Raw genomic sequence first — 23410 nt, 5'->3', positions numbered from 1 at the left:
ATATTGCCTAAACTTTACAAGACATATCTTCTGTGGTCCAAACTTGCACATAGGCATATAAAAAGTAGATTCCTTGTATCCAAAAGAAGAAGCATGTTCATGGTTTAATACTATTATTTTTACCACTGATTTTTGAACCGTGTTCCAATTTATTGGACCGTGTTTTAGTCATTGTGCTAAGCTTTTTATATCTATTAAAAATTTTAATCCTCACCACAGTGCTGAGAGGCAGATGTATTGCAAAGTGCAGAGATAGACTAACAGTCAAAGGTTACTGCACAGCAGAGCTGGACTCTGCCTGAGGAGTGGAAGAAAGGAAATGCAACGAAAAGTGTAACATTCCTTTAGCGTCTCTAGGTTTCTACTGATGACAAGAGAACTGCCTTAGAGGACTGTGATATTGAGACCAAAGACCAGTCCCTATGAGACAGTAAAAGAACATTGGCATCACTGTCAAAGGTGAGGGGTGGGTAGACAGATGTTTGGATGCTGGAGTGTTGAATTTAATGGAATTTCTGATATTGTTAGGTGGCTGACGAAGATAGTAGAATAAACTATTGGGATTTAGGAATATGTCAGATAGTTCAGAGCCCATGTCCAAAATACCTATACCATCATAGAGAAGAGGGAGACTCTGAAGGTTAAGAATGTAAATTCCGCCATAGAGGTAGGAACTCAGGTCACATTTAGTGGCCGTCTATTGTCTGTGTACCTCCAGCCACTGTGCTGAGCACTTTAATTTAGTGAACATTAACTGACCCAATCCCTGCAGCACGTTAAAATGCTGGGTTTTGGAAAAGCCCAGAGAGGTCAAGTGGCTCATTAAAGGTCGTGCAGCTCATCAGTGACTGAGCTAGCACTTGAGTCCAGTCGGTGGCCCTCCTCCTTGAGCCATTGCTGACAAATTCCCGGTTCTCAGCAGACTTGTGTGCCTGGCTTCAGCGATGCCGGTACACGCCAGTTAAGGCATTTGTCTCTCTGCCCATCGGCTTTCAAAGGGTGCTTTCTGATGGTGAGATGCCCACCTTCCCATGTGGAACTCGATCACAGTTCTGTAATCTAGGTAATTGACTTAATTTTAAGGCATCTCAGAAGAGTTATGTGACTGTGGCTTTAAACTCTATGAGATTAGAAACCAGGTATTCCCAGCACCTGGCAATAACTATTTGTTGAATAAATGACCTTTACATAATATGATTAAAAGGAATCAGACTCATGGAATTAGGATTATCTAGCAAAGACTCAGCTTCATGGCCTGGGATGAGTTCAGTTAGCTTTTTGAAATACATTTGGACATCTCTCCTTGTGTATCATTAGTAGCTTCAGCATCATGTCCTCGTTTTAAAAAATAAGCATTGTTGCCATTCGTAATGTTCTCACATAAACCTCGATTTGGAGCTTAAGACATTATGCTCATTTGTCCTGCTAACATTGTGACATGCAGAGATCCTCATTTTTGTCTAGAAGGTGATAATTGCAGATTCAGTTACTTCTAAGAGAAAGGGATGTTTAGAAGATTGAGAGCAAAGCTGAGAATCTGGGAGTCATCTTTAACAATGTGGAAATATCCCGCAGGGAGTGTGTGCCATGAGGCAACTCTAATGCTTCCTTTGCACTTTTGATTTTTTGGGGGGAAGATTTATTAAAACACTGTCAATTAACTGAGCTGTACTATATTTATATAAATATAAAAATATATTTGCTATATTTTTTAGCGGGGTTTCTTTTTACTTATGCTGGTCTACTTCATAACATATGTATTTTTTTCAGACAGGATATTTCAGAAAATGCTTTAAATGATATTGTTGTCGACTTTCACGTATGAAGACTTAGTGCGGTTGATAACTAGAAATTTTAATTTAAGATGTCTTAAGAATGCTTTACTGTTAATTGAAAGGATTTCTTCCCTCCGTATCACAGCCAATGACTCGTCTTGAGCAGCTAATTAGTGCGATTATTCCACAGCTGCATTTGCTACAGCACAAAGGTTTGCTCCTGTTTTTATCAAAAGGATCAGTCTCTCTGGGAATGTTTTAACCTGACAGGCTTTGAATAGTAAGGCCGCTTATTTATTTATTTATTTATTTTAAAATAACTGTTCCCCCCCGCTTCCCTCCACCACCCGCCATGCCCCTCATCACAGCTCTCCTTCTTTTCTTGGCTCAGGAAGGTGCATTTGAGCTTTGAACACATACTCTAAAGTGAGAAAATACATTTTTAAAATGCTCTTTTAGTAGAGCTGTATCAAGTGAATAGATTATTTTAAGTGAGTGAGAATAACGGCCAGGTGCCCTTAATATGTGGATGAGTGCATGATATTAAATAATAAGCAAGGTATTAACATTGTTCTATTTGTATGTGTCTGTAGAAAATGTAGGAAAACATGAAGGAAAGAGGGTTTGTATTTTCTGGAATGCTGAGCACTTCCAAGTTTGCCAATATACTGGATACAGTCACCACTTTCCCATCGTATTGTCAAAATGTTGTCTATGTTGGATTCTGTCTCCTTTCTTCTAGCCAAATGGTGATTTCGATCACTCAAGTCCTTTCTTCATGTTCTTAAATTAGCGTCTAGAGGCATATATTCTGCCACTGAAAAAATACTATGACTTCTTTATAGTTGAGGGGAGTAAAATGATAGAAAGATAAATTTACCTGTAATTCTATTCTCACCCTGGCAGCTATGATTATCTTTGTACATTCCCTACTAATCATTTTGCATTCTTGTGTACATGCATATACCATACTTATTTTAAATTAGAATGTAAATATACTTTTGAATCCTACTTTTCAATTCCCTCTTGTTACCTACATGTCCCACTTTGTTCTGTAGTTGTACAATTTAAAAAAATAGGTAGTATTTTATTAATTTCATGTATGATAATGTATTTAACCATTCTCATATTGTGGGACAAATTTTTGATTATTCATATATTTTGCAATTTGTAAACAGTCTTGTAATACCAGTTTTTGCACATTTAAGCTATTTACTTAGGAAAATTGTCCATCACATTTCTGAATCAAATTGCATGAACAATTTTTAGCTTTTTGGTAACGTTGTTAAGCTGTTTTAATATATACCAGCAATGGTGTAGAGTAACATTATTCTTATGCTTTTTCTTGTCATGGGCAGTTTTTAAAAAAAATTTTTAAAAATAAAACAAAATAAGAACCTTGGATCTTACCGTAAATGCTATTTTGTATCTGGCTTTTCTAAGTTCATTATATTGTGTAGTTTTATTCAAATCAGTAAATATATTTTTACACTAGTTTTAATGGTTGCATCATGTTACGTTATGATTCTCTGACAATATACTGAACCAATTTCCTGTTGTGAAAATAAGCGAACTGTTAAATTGTTATTGTGTGGTTTTTCTGGGATAGCGTGAGGGTAAAACCAACACTTCTTCATCCCCTAGCATGTTTTGTTACCTTCAGAGCCTGAAGGTTCCTGCCTTTAAGGAGTTCATTAGGATGGTCAATGATATTTAAGGCTTTATTTTGCCTTTTATTAGAAGGTAAAAGATAATACTGGAGTTTATGCTCAAAGAAGGAAGTTCAAAGTACAGATACTTACGTTGAAGCATGACTTTCTCAAGAGTGAATATTTTCTCAAATGTTCCTTTTCTTCTGTCCCAGGTGCCAAGGTTTTGAACTGTTGACCTAAACACAGACGTTAATATATACATGTGTGTGTATATATATGTATGTATGTGTATGTTAATGTGTGTGTGTGTGTGTATATATATATATATGCATAGAGAGAGAGAGAGAGAGAAACAATGAAACATTTTCTAGCTATAATAATGGTGACAGCAAACATTTGTTGAGCCAGTACTACATGGTACTCATTGTACTAGGGGATTTATGTGCCTTGTTTTATTTAATCCCCCAAAATCCCTAGGAAGTAGGGCTTTAAAATATACACAATACAATAGAAATTTTAAAAGAACACCTCCCACCTTTATAAATGGTAAGTGGGTAAAAAAACTCCTGTTTTCCTTCTTTTCCAGATACTAAGGCAGAGAGAGGTTTAATAACTTGATGTCATAAAACTGGCAAGATAAGTTATCAAAAACCATATTTAGGAAAATTAGGAAGTCTTTTCTTTTTGATTTGTGAGTAGGGTTTCAGAATTTTAAACCATTTTGGGTAGAGTGTGTGCCAAAACCATTAGAAGTAGTCCTCATGGGGAACACACAGAGAACGCATAGTAACGTAGTAGAGGGCATGCCAAGGTGAATCAGAAGAAAAGACGGCACAAAGCAAACCAGACAGAGAAGTATTGGCTTGTCAGACCAGCTCGTCTTCTGCCCCTTTGCCGAAAGACTGAGGTCGAGTTCAGTGTTAACTTTCTGGCCCAAACGCTTCCTTCATTAATTATTTTTACTTATCGTATCTTAGAAAAGTTTCCTCTTAGCAAAACTCACCTTTTCTTTAATCAATTTTTGTTAGTAAACATTTTAGGCATCTTCAAAGAACTTAGATAACATGTAGGAGTAGTTATTTGGTTAGATTCAGTTGTACAAAAAAGCAAATCAAGCAATTTATTTTTAAATGTGAAAATTTGGGTGCCATTAAGATGCTTTGCTTCTTGGCAGTGCATATGGTGGCGCTATATTTGGTGGTGATGAGTAGTGTGCAGCATAAAATAAAAAAAAAAAAAAAAAAAGATAAGCCGCCTGATAAAAAATGCGTAGATGCAATCAAGCTGACTTATTTTAATTCAACTACTAATGACTTAAATCCTGTCACCTCTTGATTTTCAATTATGTGGAGTGCCATTCTGTGACTTGATTATATTTGCACAGACTCATTTTATAGTTTGATGCAATTTAGGATACCCCAAAGTGCAAACGAAGGGTCTCATTAGGAAACTAAATGTTGTATGCCTTTTGGTTTTCCCACAGCAGTTCCGCGGAGCATCCTGGGGCCTCCAAGCCTCCGATAAGCTCCTCCAGTATGACATCACGCATCTTGCTACGCCAGCAACTCATGCGTGAGCAGATGCAGGAGCAGGAGCGCAGGGAGCAGCAGCAGAAGCTGCAGGCGGCCCAATTCATGCAACAGAGAGTGCCCGTGAGTCAGACACCAGCCATAAACGTCAGTGTGCCCACCACCCTTCCCTCTGCCACCCAGGTGCCGATGGAAGTCCTTAAGGTACGTTGAGTGTCGCGCTCGTTCATTGGACCAAACTCTTCCATTTTCCATTTGCTAGGTATTTTGTTTATCTGAATGTGTATTTCGTTAGACTGACCCATCAGAATTATACTTGAAAACTCCAACTCCCTTAATTCCTACGTGGCTTTATATTTTAAAAGAAGGTTGCAAACGCATTGTAACTGTAATGGTACAATTCAATATTTGGTGGGAGTCAATGTTCCATGAGAAATTGCAAGTGGGCATACCTGTTTGTCGTAATGACATCTTTCTTTGAGAAAGTTTCAAAACAAGAGTTATCTGAGATGGGCCTCTTCTAATAACTTGTGTATCTTAAATATTTTTTTCTTAAATACCTTCCATAGCCACTCTTTAATTTTCTTTTTATTTAGTATGTAATATTGGTTGTAGAATTTAACTCTTTTAGAAAGCTCTTCACATACAAGATTGAAGAAGAGCTTTCTGCGCTTTAATAACCAGACTGCATAATCCTTTTACTGCAGTGAGTTGCCTGCTTTGGGTCTCTTTGATTTCTTGCTAGAGTAGAAACTGCAGGAGCTTGTTAGCATCATTCGATTAGGGACATATAGCTTCCTAATTACTAAGGAAAATTGTAACAAGTCTAAGAATAGAATTCCATCTCACACATGTGTCTTCCACATCACATAGGGAGATACTCCTTGTTTAAGAATGAACATTTCAGTTCTTAAATATGACTGATTCAAGGAAAGTTAAAAGGAAAGTAGGGGAATTTCCTTATTTTTAATTTATTTTTTTATTTTATTACCTGCTTACCTAATTCTGGAAAGTCTCAAGTGTTACTGTTCATTAAACAATGAACTTTACAGACCGGTGATTCGTTATTGGTTTTTGGATTCATTCATGTGCACAGAAAAAACATCTCCCATTATTTAAAGTTTACTATTAAAGTAAATAGAGAGATGATGTGTTATAATTAGGAATCAATCTGTGAACCTTACCAGGAAGTAGGAAAGAGATTCTTTAAAAAACAAATCAAGAGTCAATTATTTTTTATTTGCAAAGACTTAAACTGTAGTGATGAAATAATGGAACTCAGGTGAAGAAACCAACTGAAATTGGGTTAGGGAAAAAAGATCCAAATAGTTTAACATAAAGTTTTACTCCAATGTGATTGTTTGAAATTCTGGATATTGCCACAGTTAATGGATTTTTTACTCTTTTTTTTTTTTTTTTTTACCCCTCAATTAACTCAAGGTTTTCTCTCTGGAATAGATGATGCATTGAATCTTTCTGTTCTGCTTGGGTGAAAATTGATGTGATCACTATTTAAGCTTTTATAGATTTAAGAATTATTTAAGATTTAAGTTGTTATCTCATGCCTGCAGGGGTGACATTTATTGTGTATACCTTAGGTTATTTAAAATTGTATGAATTAAATAGTAACAAGATATGGAGAAATATGTCTATTTTATTCATCATAATAGTTTACCTTTTTAATCTGAAGGACAAATTTTAGAGGAGTTGACATGGATTTGGGCTAGTAGTGGTTTACATCCAACTGAAGGTAACGTTTGATACTATGTCAAAAAGTATTTATTAAAATCAGTATTCCTATTAAGGCAGCTACAACTGATAGAGAGGAAATTACCCAAATGAAAATGTGTTGAAACATCATTTCCAGATTATCTTAAAAATGAGCATAGTTTCTAAATATTTTTGTCATTGTAAATATGTTATTTTTGAAAATGATTAGAATTAAAACCTACATTAAGTTGTTTGAATAACATACCAATATTTTTATATGTTGTTGTGTCCTGGTGACACTGGATTGATACAGCCCCTAACTTATGTACGCCAGAAAAATGTCCAAAGTTAAAGCACAAATAAATTGTTACAACTGGATGACATACTCTAACTAAAAATAAGAATTAGGTAAATTTCTCTTTTATACTGAATATAGTTCATGTCTATTTAACTTCTGCTTATTTATACTTCAGTTATAAAAACTAGTAAACTATGTCATATAAATAAAAATAAAGAATTATTGCCATAGCTATATGATTAGGTTTGATAGCTATTTAGACAAATTTTAGTATTCTTAAATGAAGAAACAAATAAGAATACATGATTTCATTAAGACAATATTTTAAGAAAATCAACATTTTAAAAGAGAATATCATATAAGTGATTGCTTCAGATACTTAAAGACTTAGGACTTCATAAAAATAGTTGGCTTATTTTCCAAATTTTGTGTATAAAAGTATTATGAAACATTACAGAAAGGTAACTGAGAGAAAGGTGTTTTTTTCTTTTTTATAGTTTTTTAAATCATAAGCATAGTTTTATGAAGTAAGTGGTTAATAGTAAAACAGTTAATATGCTTAATCTTGGACCATTTATTTCTCCATGAATATATATTTCCAAAGAATGGTATTGTCAAGTATACTAATTGAATGCATTATGATACAAATCATACTGAATAAATATTTTCTCATAGTATACCCTGAGTAAATTTATTTAATTTTTAAAGATTTAAATTGCTAAAACAGAACATGCCTGCTTCTCAGTGGAGGTAGATGTATACAATTAGTCACACTTGCACGCACTAGAGAATCTGGTTAAATCTCTCCATCTCCCAAGTTGTTTGTAAGAACCTGAGAGAAAAAAGGTCATAGTTTAGTTTTCATACACACACAAAGTTAAGTTACCCGCATTCTACTATCTGGATGAATGACTGATTTCGAAAAGCTAAAGCAGTGTTTTCAGGTTAATCCCTTTCTTTGGCAGAGTTAAATTTAAAATATGAAGCTTTATAAAGCATTTTTAAAAATTATTGACATCTGGTAAACTTAGGACTAGTCAGATTTTGGGTTAGAGGTCAAAAATCTGCATCACTCATTCCTCAACATATGGTTATTGTGCAGTGAGTAAGTTCATGAATCTCTGTAGGATTAGCCTCTGGTTTCTATGTTGATTTAATAATATATGAATTTTCCCTCATATTGATTTTCATTTGGGGGACATGGAATCATGAGTCTTATTGCTGTATATTTACATAGTAAAGATATTCTCCAAGTTTTTTAAGAACAACCTTACCCAATTGGGCATTGTAATTTAAGGATGCTCTTTTACCATAAATTAACTAACACCTGGAGTGCATAATGCATTTTTTTTTTTTTGTAATGGTGAACACACCCTGTAATTTGAATTGTGAATTAACAACAACAAAAAAAGTCTTCAAGAAGCATTAATGGAATCAGTTTCTTCCACAAGTGAGTTTTGCTGGCATGCAAGTCATACACACCTGAAGTTTGAAATTTGATGTAGCTTTTTTCAAACAAAAACAGAGTAACAGGGGACAGACCTATAGATGGGTTCAGCCTTATAGCTAAAGCATCACGGTACAAACCACCAAGTTAATCATTTGCGTGGTCACCAAGCATCTGTTTTCATGGTTTTGTCTCTCTGACTTTGATGAATTATAAAAGCACTGGTCGCTCTCATCCTGGACTGAAAAGTTCATCAGGATTTCTTCCCCTACTACCTTCCCAACATGGGCTCTGACGGTTGAAAGCTTGAACACATAGTTTACAGTTTGAAAATGTTTCTCTGTTTAGAAATCTGAAGGGAGTTGCCAAGGATTCCTTACTACCTCTCTCTTTCCCTCCCTTCCTTTCACCTTGAAATTTACAATTTTGAAGGCAAAGTCAAAGTCTTCTCTGGAACAGATTGTCCAGTGAATTTTTCTGTTCTGCTTAAGAGAAAGATTACATGAATTTTAAAAAGAAAAGATTTTTTTATTACTTTTGGGCATTTCTTAAGTATTTTGAAGGAATTTATTTTTAAATTTTTCCTTTTCTCCAAATCATCTCAAGAGTTGCGCAAATTGCTCTGTAATTAGTGATGATGCTTGCTGTTTGTTTTGTCAAATACAGAAGCACTTTTTCTGGGACCCTCTACATTGTAAACTAAATTTACTTGGGCGTTTATTTGGTGGTTATCTCATCAAAGTTGCCTCTCATTTGGATTGAGATTCTAGTGAGGTGGGCTGGAAGTCCTGCTCCTTGTCACCCTCTTCCAACAACTGACACTTCGTATTTCACTAGTGAGGGGAAGGGTTAATGATTGAACTACTGGTCTTTTGCTGTAAATTATGAAATCTGCATGGAGTCGAATTTTCAAGATGTGATTTATTTTTTAGGTATAACACAGAAACATGAAAATATCTGTGGAGTTATAGGTGGATTGAAGGGCTACACACTGGCAGAAGGGACTTCTCCCACAACCTACCCTTATATTTTGTTTCTGATTTATTTAGCCAGGAATACAGACCCTAAATAGCATCATGGTGGCTGCAAGAAGCCAGAACAGATGTCGTGTGTCTCGGATCAGCTTGCCTTGGTCCCCTCAGTTAGGGGATCTGTTGCTAGAGGTGGTACTCTCATAAGATGAAGACCTACTATGTCTGAGATTTCTTCTAATAGCATAGTCCATTCACACATGGACCAGCATATACTTGCATCCCCTGTAGTGTGACTTACACAAACAACCTGTCAGCCTTGATTTCAGGGATCATTTATAAACATTAGTATCCTTTTGTTTTTGAATCAATGTTGGTGTCTGCAAGGCTACATCCTCATTCAGGGGAGAAAGGGACTCAGATTTCAGGTCAACAAACAGCTCTTCATCCTCCCAGAAACCTCATTTCCCTTCAGAATCTGAATCATTCAGTGTCACACATAAGGTAATTTTCTCTCTCTTTAAAACTCACGTTATTGATTTTTTTTAATTGCAGACAATACTTGTTAACTTTTAACAGATTTAAACAATGCAGCGGAATAATTCAATATGAATCTTACCCTGCCTACCACCGCCTCCCTTCCATAATGTTCCCTGGAAGGAGCTACTGTTAACAGTTTAGGGTACAGCCTTCCTATTATTTTCTGTTTTCTTTTTTTTTCATCAGTTGCCTTTTATAGAGGCGGAGTCTCGCTCTGTCGCCCAGGCTGGAGTGCAGTGGCCGGATCTCAGCTCACTGCAAGCTCCGCCTCCCGGGTTTTTACGCCATTCTCCTGCCTCAGCCTCCCAAGTAGCTGGGACTACAGGCGCCCGCCACCTCGCCCGGCTAGTTTTTTGTATTTTTAGTAGAGACGGGGTTTCACCATGTTAGCCAGGATGGTCTCGATCTCCTGATCTTGTGATCCGCCCGTCTCGGCCTCCCAAAGTGCTGGGATTACAGGCTTGAGCCACTGCACCCGGCCTATTATTTTCTGTTTTCTAATCCTACCATCAGTTGCCTTTTATAGAAGCAAGGTCTGAAGAAATTTATTAGGCAGTTTTTATCAGGTAGACATAAACCCTTTAGTTTTCTTTGTTCATGTTTTAAAATGGAACAAAAGAAATATAATTTATTTTCCTTCTGGGCTGTCTCTATCTTTGAGAATCCTGCTTCAAGGTCCACTCTTCCCTAGGTGCAGTGAGGACTTCTCACCCTGCGTCTTGAGAGCAGTTTAATTGGTTCAGTGTATAAGTATGTACCAGCTTGCACGGCACTGAGTGGCAGCCCCTTTGCTTCCCAGGCTGCTTTATGAACACTTGCAGGTGAGGATTTAGTGATCTCAGGACTGGCACAAGAAAGCGCTCCATAGAGTTGTCTTATTTGGACAAGTCAAACTTAACACAGGCTCAGTAGTGCAAGAATTACAATAAGTGCGAGAATCACAGTAAGTGCTTGTGGATTAATGTTGGACTTGGTTTTTCTGTCTGTACTGCTTTTAGCAGCTAGTAATGAAATGCTGGCTGAAGAAAGTCCTCTGCTTAAATTTTTAGGTTTTATCTACTTAAAAGAGCAGATCCATGAGACCAACTATCTGAAACAGAATATTCAGGCTTTATACAACTAAGCCTGTGAATTAATCCCAGTTTCTAGAAGCACTGGAACTTCAGCTCTAATTACATGTTTATTGGGCAATATTGGCACAAAATGGAAATGATTTCTCCCTTTTTGACCACAAGGGCATTTTCATGTAACTGAGGGGTACAACAGAATCCAGGTTTTGTACAGCAGAATCTGGGTTCGATTTCCTCAGGTTATGGATAGGGTCTGATGTACCTGGTGGACACTTGACTAGTAGCTAGTAATGAAATGCTGGCTGACGTGCAGCATGGCGCTCTCTCTTTAAGTAGGAGAATCTTTGCCATCTTCTCCATGAGCCCCTTTGCAGTCACTGAATTCATCCTGTGTGTTTCCATGAGAAGAGACACCTGTTAGGCTCCTCCTCATTTTCTCCTGTTAGAGGAGGCTATATTAATAGGTGCAGTCTCCTTTCATTTACACAGTTCTCGTAATTCCATACTGCTGGAGGTGAAGGCAGTATCATAAGGAAAATATTAAGGTCTGCGACCTAAAAGTGAGGGCTAAAAATTGGAGTGGGCCTAGTGTCATCTGGCTCTGAATGGTAAATTTCTTTTTTAATTGTCATGAGACCAGTAGAACGTGCATCCTCAACAGGGGTGAAGTCGCTCCCCACAAGGAGGACAAAACTGGATTGTTGGAGGGCAAAAAAGTATTAGATGTTACAATGGTTTGTAAACCTCCAAAGTCACAGTACATAAACCAATAAACAGTGTATCTGTCTTCTAAAATTTCATGGTGATGGGGATGAAAGAGAAGCAATTAGGGGAAAAATGTCTAAAAAGGCTTTTTCTTGGGATGCTAATGAATAAAAGATTGAGAAACATTCCTGCGGGGGAACTAGCATCTTTCCCAATTCTTTATGTTTTGTTTAGGGACCATTTATGGAGGCTCCTATGGATGTGACGCTTATATTCTGTCTGATCTGTGTCTCCCCAGGAGAACTGTTATGAGAACAATCACGATCAGCATGTGCCAGCATTGAACTTTACCTGTATTGACTCATTTAATGCCACCATTGTTCTGTGAGGTAGTTATTATTAGCACCCCATTTCACAGATGCAGCAACTGTCACAGAGGGGTCAACTAGGTCATCAGAAAGTCACCCAAGTAGGTGGTGCAGTCAGGATTTGAACTCATGTAGTTGAATTCCATGGTCCGCTAGTGGTAGTGCCTCTCCTGGAGGGAATGACCTGAGAAATGTTAGGACGGAGAGATAGCAATGTTCAGCCTCTCAAATGACACGGTCGCTTGGGGCTTGTAGCAAATGTTTACTACAGAGCTTCAATCCATAGCTTAAACTTTTGTAGGAATTACTGATGTGAATGTGACAAGCACCTTGGAGGAGAAAAGGCAATTGTGCCTCCTTGACAACATGGACATTAATTATAAGGTGAATTGGATGGTGGGATGAACACTTCATGTCTTTTAGCTCATTTATTGTTTTAGTAACCTTAGGAAACAAGTAGGATAAGCCTCATTTTCCAGATAGGGAAACTGAGGCTTAGAGAGATTATCACTGGTCCCTGGTTACATAGACTCCACACACTACCTTATTTGCTTATAACCACACATCCTACTGTAAGGACATGCTCTAAACATTTCTGAAGAGTCACCAGTAACAGAATATATTAGAGCAAAATGGGAGGTCAAAGAGAAACTACAGAGGAGTCTCACAGGCTTAACAGAAAGATACATGAACTTAAGCATTTGAATTAGTCAGGGGCTTCCCTATTGAATAGTTAAAATATCCTCATGAGTCTCCACTGTATGCCAGATGAAAGAACTGGATGTGTGTTTTTATTATATAAAAGGACTTCCTGGCCACATTGTCCCCCATGGTAATTTATGCCTTATTGATAATCATCATTATGGGTTAAAAAGCACTACAGTGAAAGTTTCTGTAACAACATCCAAAAATCATAACTCAAGTCAATTATATTCTAAAGATCTTGGTGGTCCATGCTATTACAATTCATATGCTCAGTATTTCAGTAATATATTTGCATTGCTTTAGATGATTTTTGAAATAATGCAGTAGACTCGATATCAATTTTCTTCTGAAATTATGGTTGCATTTTTGGTTTTTCCTTCCCCACACACCTTGCAATATTAGAGCTCTTGCCATATTTTAGCACTTAACAACTGGAACTTCAGTTCTGGTTGTTTTTCTATTTGCTTTTAAGTAAATGTCAGTGGTGATAAATCGTATATTATTATATTGAAAAGGTCATGAGTCTCCTTCACAAATATTACCTATTTAATCCCAACAATTAAAGAAAGGACTTAGCTTTGAAAGACCACTTACTTTAAAAGACTCTTCAGTAAGCACGCTTTTGAACAGAGATTGTGGACGTGTGTAAGCAAAATCTAATTTTAACTTTGTTCTACTAAAATCAGTGGGTGTGATCTGTGTTAAAAATATGTAAATCAGTACAGTGGCTTCACCCAAGGTTATAACTGCAATCAGTACTAGAATATTGGCTCTTGCCCTGAATGTGTCTCTTTTTATTGACTTCTTTGAGGATCAGCTTGAACTTAAAAAAAAAATGAGCTCCAGATAATACAACAGTTATTCAGATCTTATTTATAAAGTTAGATGTTTTTTGTTTAGTAATTTATAATTTTATGAAAAGGAAATGAATCAGAATTGGGGCATAGGAATCAGGTAAAGCAGAGGACTGTTAAAGGAGAGAACGGTCCTAAAAAAGAAATTGTTTTAATTACTCTTTTAAAAAAATAGGGAATGTCCTAGAAAAGGGAGTAGTAGGTGAGTCTATACCATTGTTTCTACCAGCTGTCTCTGGAATGAGTATTGGGATTGGAAGTGGTGGTGGTCAAAGGCTTTATCATTATTATTACGATTTTTACTAGGAGAGCATAGGCATGCATTCTTTATGTAAATGATGTCCTAATGCATTTTTTTAAGAGTCACCCACAACTTTTTGAGGAGCACAGTTCTTCTGTCAGGTGTAAACTCACCAGTTTACTAGACTTAGACACATTTTGTAACTCTAGTGGTCTTTCCTAGAAGAAAGATAACAAGGTGTAGGGATCCTGAAAATTAAAAGTGAGCAACAGGATTTGAATCACCCTGTCAGGAAATAATTTTTAAAAGTAGTTAAGAGGCCCAAAATGAAAAGCAAAATTCAGGCTTCTATTACCTTACTACCATGCATAACTCTGTTGTAATCTCCCCTGTTGGCCCTGGGTTTTGTATAATTAAAATTTAGGGGCTGGAAATTTTGTTGAGACTTAATTGGAAGTGACAAACCAGAGACATTCCTGCCGGTTAGGAAAGGCTTAAGAAATTCTTATTGGCTAAATTACAAATATGTAACATTTTTTCTGAACACTGCTTGGTAGTTCAGACTGCCCTAAAGGTGACAAGATTAGCTCTGTTTTTCTAGTGAAGTAGTAAAAATTAGATTAATAAGTACCAGGCAAAGAACCTTTTTTTTTTTTTTTTTTTCTTTTGAAAGAAATCTTACCTTGAGTACTTCTGGCTGTGGAGATCAGTGCCTTAATTAGCCACATGTTCTTTTTACCTCCTGGGAAATAAGTACGGGATAAAATTGGGGATCAAGCCGTAGACGTACATTGACTTAGCACACGCCACTAAGTAATTCATCAAGGAATGTTGGTAATTAGTCCTGCCTCTTTCAACTCTTGGCTTATTTTATAAAACCGGTTGATTTAAAATAATGCCTGCTGATTTATTACCCACACGTTTCAAGACTGGGACTTGGCTCTTAAACAAAAGCAATATTGTGCAGCGATGGAAACGCGCCCTCTTGTTTTTGTGTTTTTACAAATTCTGAAGGGCCATCTATGGCCCCCCTATTAACTTTGTTGCGTTTTCTTTTGCCCCATTCAGCATTTTACTGGGCTTTCTTTTCTGTCTTGGTGAAGAGAAAGGGGGAACAAATTTAAAACAAAAAACAAAAAAATCCAGGCTCTCAGAGATTTGGGATGTGAGGTGCTTGTCAAAGTGTATTGGCTCTGTGTGATTTGATGGAATTTAATTTGAATCCTTCGTCTGGTAAGACAGGCTGTAGTAATGGCCTTTGGGTTTGTTTGTTTTGTTTTTTTTGTTGTTGTTGTTGTTGTTTTGGCATTAGTAAATGTTTGGTGATATTTATGGCAGCCAGGTTAATCTTAAAAGATTGAATTTATGAGAAGCACAGAACCTTATGACTTCAGCCTCTTACCCTTAGTATCCAAGCGCTGTAGTATATTATAATTTGGATGCCAGATTCCCATTAATGCTAACTGATGAACCTCATTATGCTTTGAGATGAGACTTTAACCAGGGTCCCTGTTGAAACTCCATGATTAGGCTGTCTCTGATACATAACTGTGTGAACTTGGGCACGTTTCCTGTTCTCTCTGGGCCTCAGTGTCCTCATCTATAAAATGGAGGTAATGGTACTTGCCCTGGGGAGTTTTTGCGAGAGTTAAATGAGATAATTCACAAAAGCAGTGCAGTCTGATAGAATATGAACCAAGTACATAAATTTGAAGTTTCTAGTACTCTCATTAAAAATAGTAAAAAAAAAAAAAAAAAGGTGAAACTAATTTTAATGTATTTTATTTAACCTAACATACCTAAAATATCACTTCAACATGTAATCAGTGTAAAAATTATTAACAAGATATTTTCACATTTTTTTCTAAGTCTTTGTGCTGTCTATAAAATTGCATGTATATTTTATACCTCCAGCACATCCCCAATTTGAACACTAAATTTTCATCAGAAAATTTGTTTGACCTATGTTTAGATTTTATAAAATGTATAGTTGAAAAAGTTAGATTCATATACCTAACTTGTTTCAAACATATTCAAAAGATTTCCAATAAATAAATTGAATATGTCTTTAGATTTAAATTAAATAATATGAAATTTCAGTCTGAATGAGTCTGAACAAGCCACATTTCCAGTGCTCAGCCGCCACATGTGGCTTGTGGCCTTTGCATTGGACAGCACAGAACGAAGGCATTAGCGCAGTGCCAAGTAGATGGAAAGTGCTTGAGAAAGGATTCTGCTCTACTGTTGGTAATAATAAATCACATAGTGATTTACAATTATTAATCACACAAATATAGAAATTATTATCGTCTCTAAGTTGCCATCTTCATATGCTGCTATTATACCTACACAGTATTACTGCTTTCCTACTGCCCGCCACAAAGAAAACTCACAAAAAAAATTAGTCATTATTTTCTTGCTCATTATTTGGACCCCATGTTAGCTGATATATCTTATGTATGGTTGACATTTCCTGTCAAAAACAGCCTCTTATAGGAGAAAGCAGCAACGAGTCACCCTCGGTAACATGGCATTCTGACTCATCTCTGCCAGTAGCCTTCCATTCAGACTTGAGCATGGTGACAGCCCTGAACTTGTTAGTCACACATCTGACTCATACTCTCAATACAGGTTCTTTTCAAACCTACACATATCACACTTACATGGCACCTGTCTGGCGTGTTAAAGATGTCTAAAATCTTGCAAATATATGAGCATGTAATCAATGTTCTTGGTGTGGAACAGACATTAGGGGACAGACATTAGGGGACAAGGAGATTAGTTGTTCTTTACCATACATTACATAGATTAATTAACATGAAGGACATAGATTAATTAACATGAAGGATATTGAAAACTATGTTTTTTTGGTGGGGTTTATATATGATTTTTATTTGTGCTGATGTCTCTTAGGCAATTTTCTTTCTTAGTTAACTTGCAGTGTATTTTTAGGAAATTAAAGCACAGCTCATAATGCAATGAAACGGTTCTTTTCTAATTCATTAGATACCCAAGTTTTCTGTTTTGATAGTAATTTTCAACCACTTATTAAACCAGAAATAATACCTAAGTGATAATTTACATTTTGTTAGTCACCTTTTCATTCCTAATGCAAACAATGAGTCAATTATATTGGAATTAGTAAACTGTGTTAGAGAGATTTAATGCGTTCTTCATATAATACTAAGAGCCTATAAAGTCGCATTCTTGTGCAATTACAAAAAGCAAGAAAGCCAAGGGAGCAAAAATGTTAACCATGCTCTGACCTCTACAAAGAAAAATCGTCACGTTGTCAGATTTCATGATTTCCTTAGTTTGGAGTTAGATCTATTTTCTGAGTCTGTATTATTTATCTCAATATTTTCTTATTATCTTCCATTAATATAAGTTAATAAACGTTCAGGCCTTTGCAAAGTTGATTTCAGTTTTCCAGTAGCTTTCCAGGTTTGTTTTAAAATCACATACCTGGCCGGGCGCGGTGGCTCAAGCCTGTAATCCCAGCACTTTGGGAGGCCGAGACGGACGGATCACAAGGTCAGGAGATCGAGACCATCCTGGCTAACACGGTGAAACCCCGTCTCTACTAAAAAATGCAAAAAAACTAGCCGGGCGGGTTGGCGGGCGCCTGTAGTCCCAGCTACTCGGGAGGCTGAGGTAGGAGAATGGCGTAAACCTGGGAGGCGGAGCTTGCAGTGAGCTGAGATCCGGCCACTGCACCCCAACCTGGGCGACAGAGCAAGACTCCGTCTCAAAAATAAAAAATAAAAATAAAAATAAAAATAAAATCACATACCTAAAGAATTATTCAACTAATGAATTAGAAGAATCTTGATAGAACTCATAATACAATGTTATGAATACGGGTAATTGTGCCCATTTTTATTGACACATGGGACTCCCAATGTCTCATAGAGAGGGAAGACAAATTGAACGTTCTGACAAGACATTTAATTTTTATATAAAATCTCTGTTCATCAGTTTGACATGAAGCTAAGGTGTTTAGAACTTAACCTCAAATGGTGGTAAGCATTCTGAAACGCAGGGGTTCTCAAAGTGTGGTCTGGAACCTGTAGCCACTGCATCCCCTGGGACCTCGTTAGAAATACAGATTCCCTGTGCCTATCCCAGGCCTACTGAACCAGAAACTCTGCGGGTGGGGCTCATTAATCTGTGTTTTAACCAGCCTTCTGAAAGATTCTAAAGTATGCTCGTGTTTGAGAATCGCTGCTGTAGAAACCTGGAGGTTAATTTGTAAGAAATGTAAGAAAAATTGGGAAATGCAGATGCAAATAAAGTCAAATAAATTTCTTTACTGTAGAGTCTCTGAGATCCTTTAACATGTGAAGAGTTATGGCAAATATCCAGCAGTGGTACAGTGAGCAAGCACTTTGAGAAGAAAGGGGAGGAGTAAGACGGGCAAAGGAAATGTTGCCTTGAGTTACTCAGTGGAAGATGCAAAATACCTGTGGCTATTTAGGGTATTTTGTACACGTGGTGCTTTCTATGATGTGCATATACTTATGAAAAGTTGATAAAAATAGGTTAATTCTGTCAAGTCTTGAGGAGGTGAATTGAGGATAAGAAAACAATAAGAAACTCTAAAATGACTTGCTTTAGCACTGAGCCTTTCCTGGAACTCTGAGGGTCAGTGAATCCATTTGTCCACAAATATTTGTAAATTAAATGCATATGTCACATATGTACCATAGATCTCCTTTACTAATAAATGTAAACGCTGCTATGATAAAGTACAAATTGATATCAGAGCTCTATGTTTCATTTTATTTTTCTTATTTTTAGGCATTTTCCTGATCAACAAAAACCAAAGCACAACTCGTAATCAAATAGGGCCTTGAAATATTTGACTTTTAAAAATGATTGAAAGCTACTTAAAAATATTAGTTTTTGTTTTTTAGACTTTATTTTTTAGAGCAGCTTTACATTCACAGCAAAATTGACTGGAAGATAAGGAGATATCCCGTTTATCCCTGTCCATACATATTCGCAGCTTCTAACCCCAGAGTGGTACATTTGCTGCAGTCAGGGAACCTAAACTGACATATCATTATCACCCAAAGTCCAAACTTTATGTTAGTGTTCACTCTTGGTTTTGTGCATTCAATGAATTTGGGAAAATGTGTAATGACATGTATCCACCATTATAGTATCATACACAGTATTTTTACTGCCATAAAAATTGTCTGTGCCCTGCTTTGTCGGCTCCTGTAAAGAAAAAAGCCACTTTTCTTTAGGAAATGTGTTTTAGCTATCAAGAGTTATTTAAATTCTACTTTTAGAAGCTACTTTTTAAAAAAATTTGGATTTTAGATAAATGGCAGCACAAAACGGTCCTTTCAGAGTCTGCAGACCCCTGACATCTATAATTTCCCAAGCAGCAGGCCCTTGATGGTCTGTCTCTGACATCAAAGGTCTTTCTACTGACGTGGCTATAGTCTTGGCTTTGTCTTTTACACTGGGGCATTGACACCAAGAGAAAGTGTTTTTCTTCCTTTCTCCTTTCTTTTTTTGTATTAGTTTTCTGCCTGAAGGCAGTATATCCAGCGCATGTGGCCAGCCTGCCCTGCCTGGTGAAATAAAACAAACGGTCATTTTAGGAAGCTCCGCGGGAAAGATCAACTCTTTCTGATGCTGGAGTCCTTAACATGCATGCCAAGCACACTGACCAAGTCCAGCCTTAGATGAGATCTGGTTGATATATAGCCATGAAGCGCACTTTTCTTCCACCAGCAGATACTGATTTCCTTCTCACCTTCTTACCTCCCTTTCATAGTTACAGTCCACCTAGTAAGACGAGAATAGGAGAAACCACCCTAAGATATCCCCTGAGGACTTCTGCACTGGATCATGAACCTTGTTTCCTAGACCTACCTTTCTTTTCTGTTAGGGTTTGCATTTTTCAATTAAAATTCATTCAAAAAACTCCTGCCCATAGGCATTTGATTATGCCTACACCTGCTATCCGGTTGCAGTGTTGAATGGCATGGTCTCTGGAGTTAGATGGGTGATATTCATGTGTTTTCTCAACCTGAATTCCCTTGTTTGCATAACAGAGATAGTAAAGGTCCCTAGCTCATAAGTTGCTCTGAAGAGTAAGTGACATGATGCTTGCACAGCACTTAGCACTGTGCCAGGCACAATACTTTTTAATGCCGATCACTCTCATCAGCATTTCAACCAGAGACACACAGTCCACAGTAATTGAGCCCCATAATGGGTTCTTGAGAAGTGACTAAAAGGTTAATGCTTTGGTAAAAGGTTAGGAAAGTTGATTCTACCTACGATCTAGAAATAATTTCTCTAGAGATGCATGGGATGTGTAAAGATTCTTTTCATCAATTACTGTTGAATTACATTGCAGCAGCAAGGAATTTTAATTCTTAAAAACTGCCTGGCTATGTAGAATCCCCTAACAGTAATTTTTTGGGGATAGGGAGTAATGAGATGCTTGGCCACAGTTTTTAGCTTTACCCCAAATTACACCCACTACAGAAAAGTCTTAGATGTTGTTTTTAATGATTGACAGTCAAATTAGGCAGCTGTTAAATCCTTACTTATAGAAAATTCTGTAGAAAGTGGTAAAAATTGAGGTTAAAGTTTCAAGAAAAATTAATAGACATCAGGCTATCAAAATGTTTCCTGATTCTGAAATTAAACTCTCACTTATGAGCTGAGAAGTCAACAATTTTGTAGAATTCAAGTTAAATAGGAGTGACCATATATGATTTTATTAACTGTTCACTTTTGAAAGCCTTATTATTTTGGGGCAACTTGAAGGTTCAAAATGCATTTGATCACAGCCTTTTGCCCCTAAGCCACAGGGCCTACATTGCAGAACCAGTCAACTGATGAAAACAAATGATCTGTGTTCAGAGTGTTTTCATTGCTAATCAAGTTGCATAATCATTTTTATCTAGTCTGTAAGTGTTTTGACTCATTTGCTTTGGAATTACTTGACTTCTTCCTTACATGATATGTCCATTTAATTTTCTTGGTGTAAGACTGTACTGTGCCGGCTGGGTGCAGTGGCTCACGCCTGTAACCCCAGCACTTTGGGAGGCCGAGGTGGGTGAATCACCTGAGGTCAGGAGTTCGAGACTGGCCTGACCAACATGGTGAACACCCAGCTCTACTAAAAATATGAAAATTAGCCAGGCTTGGTGGCAGGCACCTGTAATCCCTGCTATTTGGGAGGCTGAGAAAGGAGAATCCCTTGAACCCAGGAGGCAGAGGTTGCAGTGAGCCAAGATCATGCCATTGCACTCCAGCCTGGGCAACAAGAGTGAGAAAAAAAAAAAAGACTGTATTGTCTGTACTGTGCTATCCTAACTCCTCCACCCCCAGTGTCTTGTAATTTATGGTACAAGTTTAATTTTTTATTATTTATTTATTTATTTATATTTTTTACCTTTTAGAAACATGTCACCTTGACTGTTCTGTAGTCAGTACCAACTACTTGCTGACCTTTATTTTTGCTATTAAACCATTGATCTTACTTCCATTATATATACTATCTTCAGCTAAGACCAGAGGCCATTCTCTCCAACCAGTCTTGCAAAGTTCACTACTTCCCAATTGATACTGCAACCATGAAATCAAACATGCCTCTGCATGGACCCCTAGTATGAACCAGGGGAAGTTGCCTTTCTGGGTGTAGGTCTCCCCATCTGAGTAGTCTCAGACTTCCCTCCTAACCTTGACTTTCAGTGAATCGTCTCCTTTTTCCTGGAGAATCGCCCACCTACAGACCACTGAAGTTTCATTTGTGATAAGATCAAGGTGACAAAGGAATTTAAAAGCCCTTGAAAGAAACAGTAGGTTTATTTTAAGTGTTAGATACATAAACCAGTTGTAATGATAAAGAACATCGGTGTATATAATACTTAAAGTTCCACTATAGTTTAAGTCAACAGTTTCTCCTTGAGGGTGGCAACAGGTGAGTTGAGAAAAGCCTGTTTTTTACATATGCTATTATTTTGTCTAAGTGTGTTTTGCCAATTTATAATAATATTAATTCTGGCTATCACTTGCCGCATTTCTGAGACTTTTCTGAAGGTCTTTTGAGTAGAGATTGAGCACAGACTTATTCAGAATAGATGGTGAGGATGTCAACTAAACTGCCATGTGTTTATTTACACAAATGTCTTAAAGTCTATATTAAATATTTAGTTCTCAAGTATGCCAAATCCCTAATATTAAAATTTATCTCTGATACAATTTTTGGTCACAGGATGTTCTGTATCTCTTTATTTTCTTTCCTTTATGAAGCAGAAAACAAATAAAGGCTAAGCATGCTTTTTTATGTTCAGTCAGTGGGTATAGGACAGGAGAAGGGGGATTTACAATGTGATTCACTTCTATAGATATTTTGCTCACTTTCCTTCAGTTTATATATTAATTTTAATTTTAATTCATTCCTTAAGAGAGAATATGGGCGGGGGGGAGAGAGAGAGAGAGAGAGAGAGAGAGAGAATGTGTGTGTGTGTGTGTGTGTGTGTGTGTGTGTGTGTGTGTGTGTTTTCACAATTTTTCTCTCAAAGGCTTTCCATTTTCAGTGATCTTTCAACTTTTCCTCTTTTTCCATCCTTGGAGAATACCTCTATAGATGCTAACACCCCCGTTCCCCTATTTACCTCGGTCCCTCTCTCCCTCCCTTCCTCCCTCCCTCCCTCCCTCCATCTTTCTCCTTCCTGCCTTCCTTTGAATCCTAGCTCTGTCCTTAGATAAACTTGGGCAAGTGACTTAGTCTAAACCTTAGTTCCCTCATCTGTTGTGCTGTGTTTCCTTAACATGAAAACCATCCATGTTGTTGGCAAATAAGAAAATCATGTCAGTATAACATGAAAATCCTTTTGGTTCATTTCCCACAGCATATTAATGCTTGAAGTAGTCAAAGACAAGTTTTATCGTATTTAAAGAGAAAGCCTTAGCCCCAGATAAAGCATTACTTGGCTTTTCACAGGGCTGTGCTTTCTGGAAAAGTTGAGAATACAGAGGCAGCAGCTGCAGAGACTCTACTGTCTGTGCTAACACAGGACATTCATAAAGAAGGCTATCTCTGAAATCAGATTTTAATTTTTTTAAAAAGGATCAACATTAGAAGCATCTATACTTGTTATCCATGGTCTACCTTTTGAGAGAGGAAGCAGGAGCCCCAGTGTTTAAGGCTGTCTGGGATGCTAGCTGCAGAATCCAGTAGAAATTTAACCAGTTGGTGTTGAATTAGAGTTTACTGATTGTTGTTATTCGTGCTCCGGTTATAAAGGTGCATAGGTTTTGGGGGATCTGCCCCCAATCTTCTTTTTTCTTAATATGCCCTGTTATTCATAGTGTGTGAGAAATGGAGTTAGAGCGGAAACACCTGAACCAACCTCAGAGCTGTAATTAAACAAATTTATGTATGTAAGTACCTAGCACAGCTCCTGAGCTGGTTGGCTTTGATTGGAGTCTTGAAGGACAAGTAGGAAAGGGCTTAATCAGTATTAGCTAGTACTGTTGAATGCTTCTAACATTGCAGTTCAGCCTCA

At 37.1% G+C, this 23410-nt stretch overlaps 1 protein-coding gene across 6 annotated transcripts in view; it reads left to right on the top strand.

Moving 5' to 3' along the window:
- Nucleotides 1–23410, top strand: part of MITF (melanocyte inducing transcription factor) — a 224492-nt gene that overhangs the window by 134951 nt on the left and 66131 nt on the right. For 4 of the 6 annotated variants that reach the window (XM_003894197.4, XM_009200354.3, XM_009200356.4 and 1 more), the window contains exon 2: nucleotides 4911–5160. In XM_003894197.4, coding sequence (XP_003894246.1) covers nucleotides 4911–5160 — 250 coding nt within the window. The remainder of the gene's footprint in view (nucleotides 1–4910; nucleotides 5161–23410) is intronic. The other 2 variants (XM_009200355.4, XM_031663202.1) reach the window with 1 other exon arrangement.

Source organism: Papio anubis, chromosome 2 (genome assembly GCF_008728515.1).
Source record: "Papio anubis isolate 15944 chromosome 2, Panubis1.0, whole genome shotgun sequence".
Taxonomy (NCBI): domain Eukaryota; kingdom Metazoa; phylum Chordata; class Mammalia; order Primates; family Cercopithecidae; genus Papio; species Papio anubis.
The sequence above is the reverse complement of the archived record's forward strand: the minus strand, read 5'-3'. Positions and strand labels throughout refer to the sequence as shown.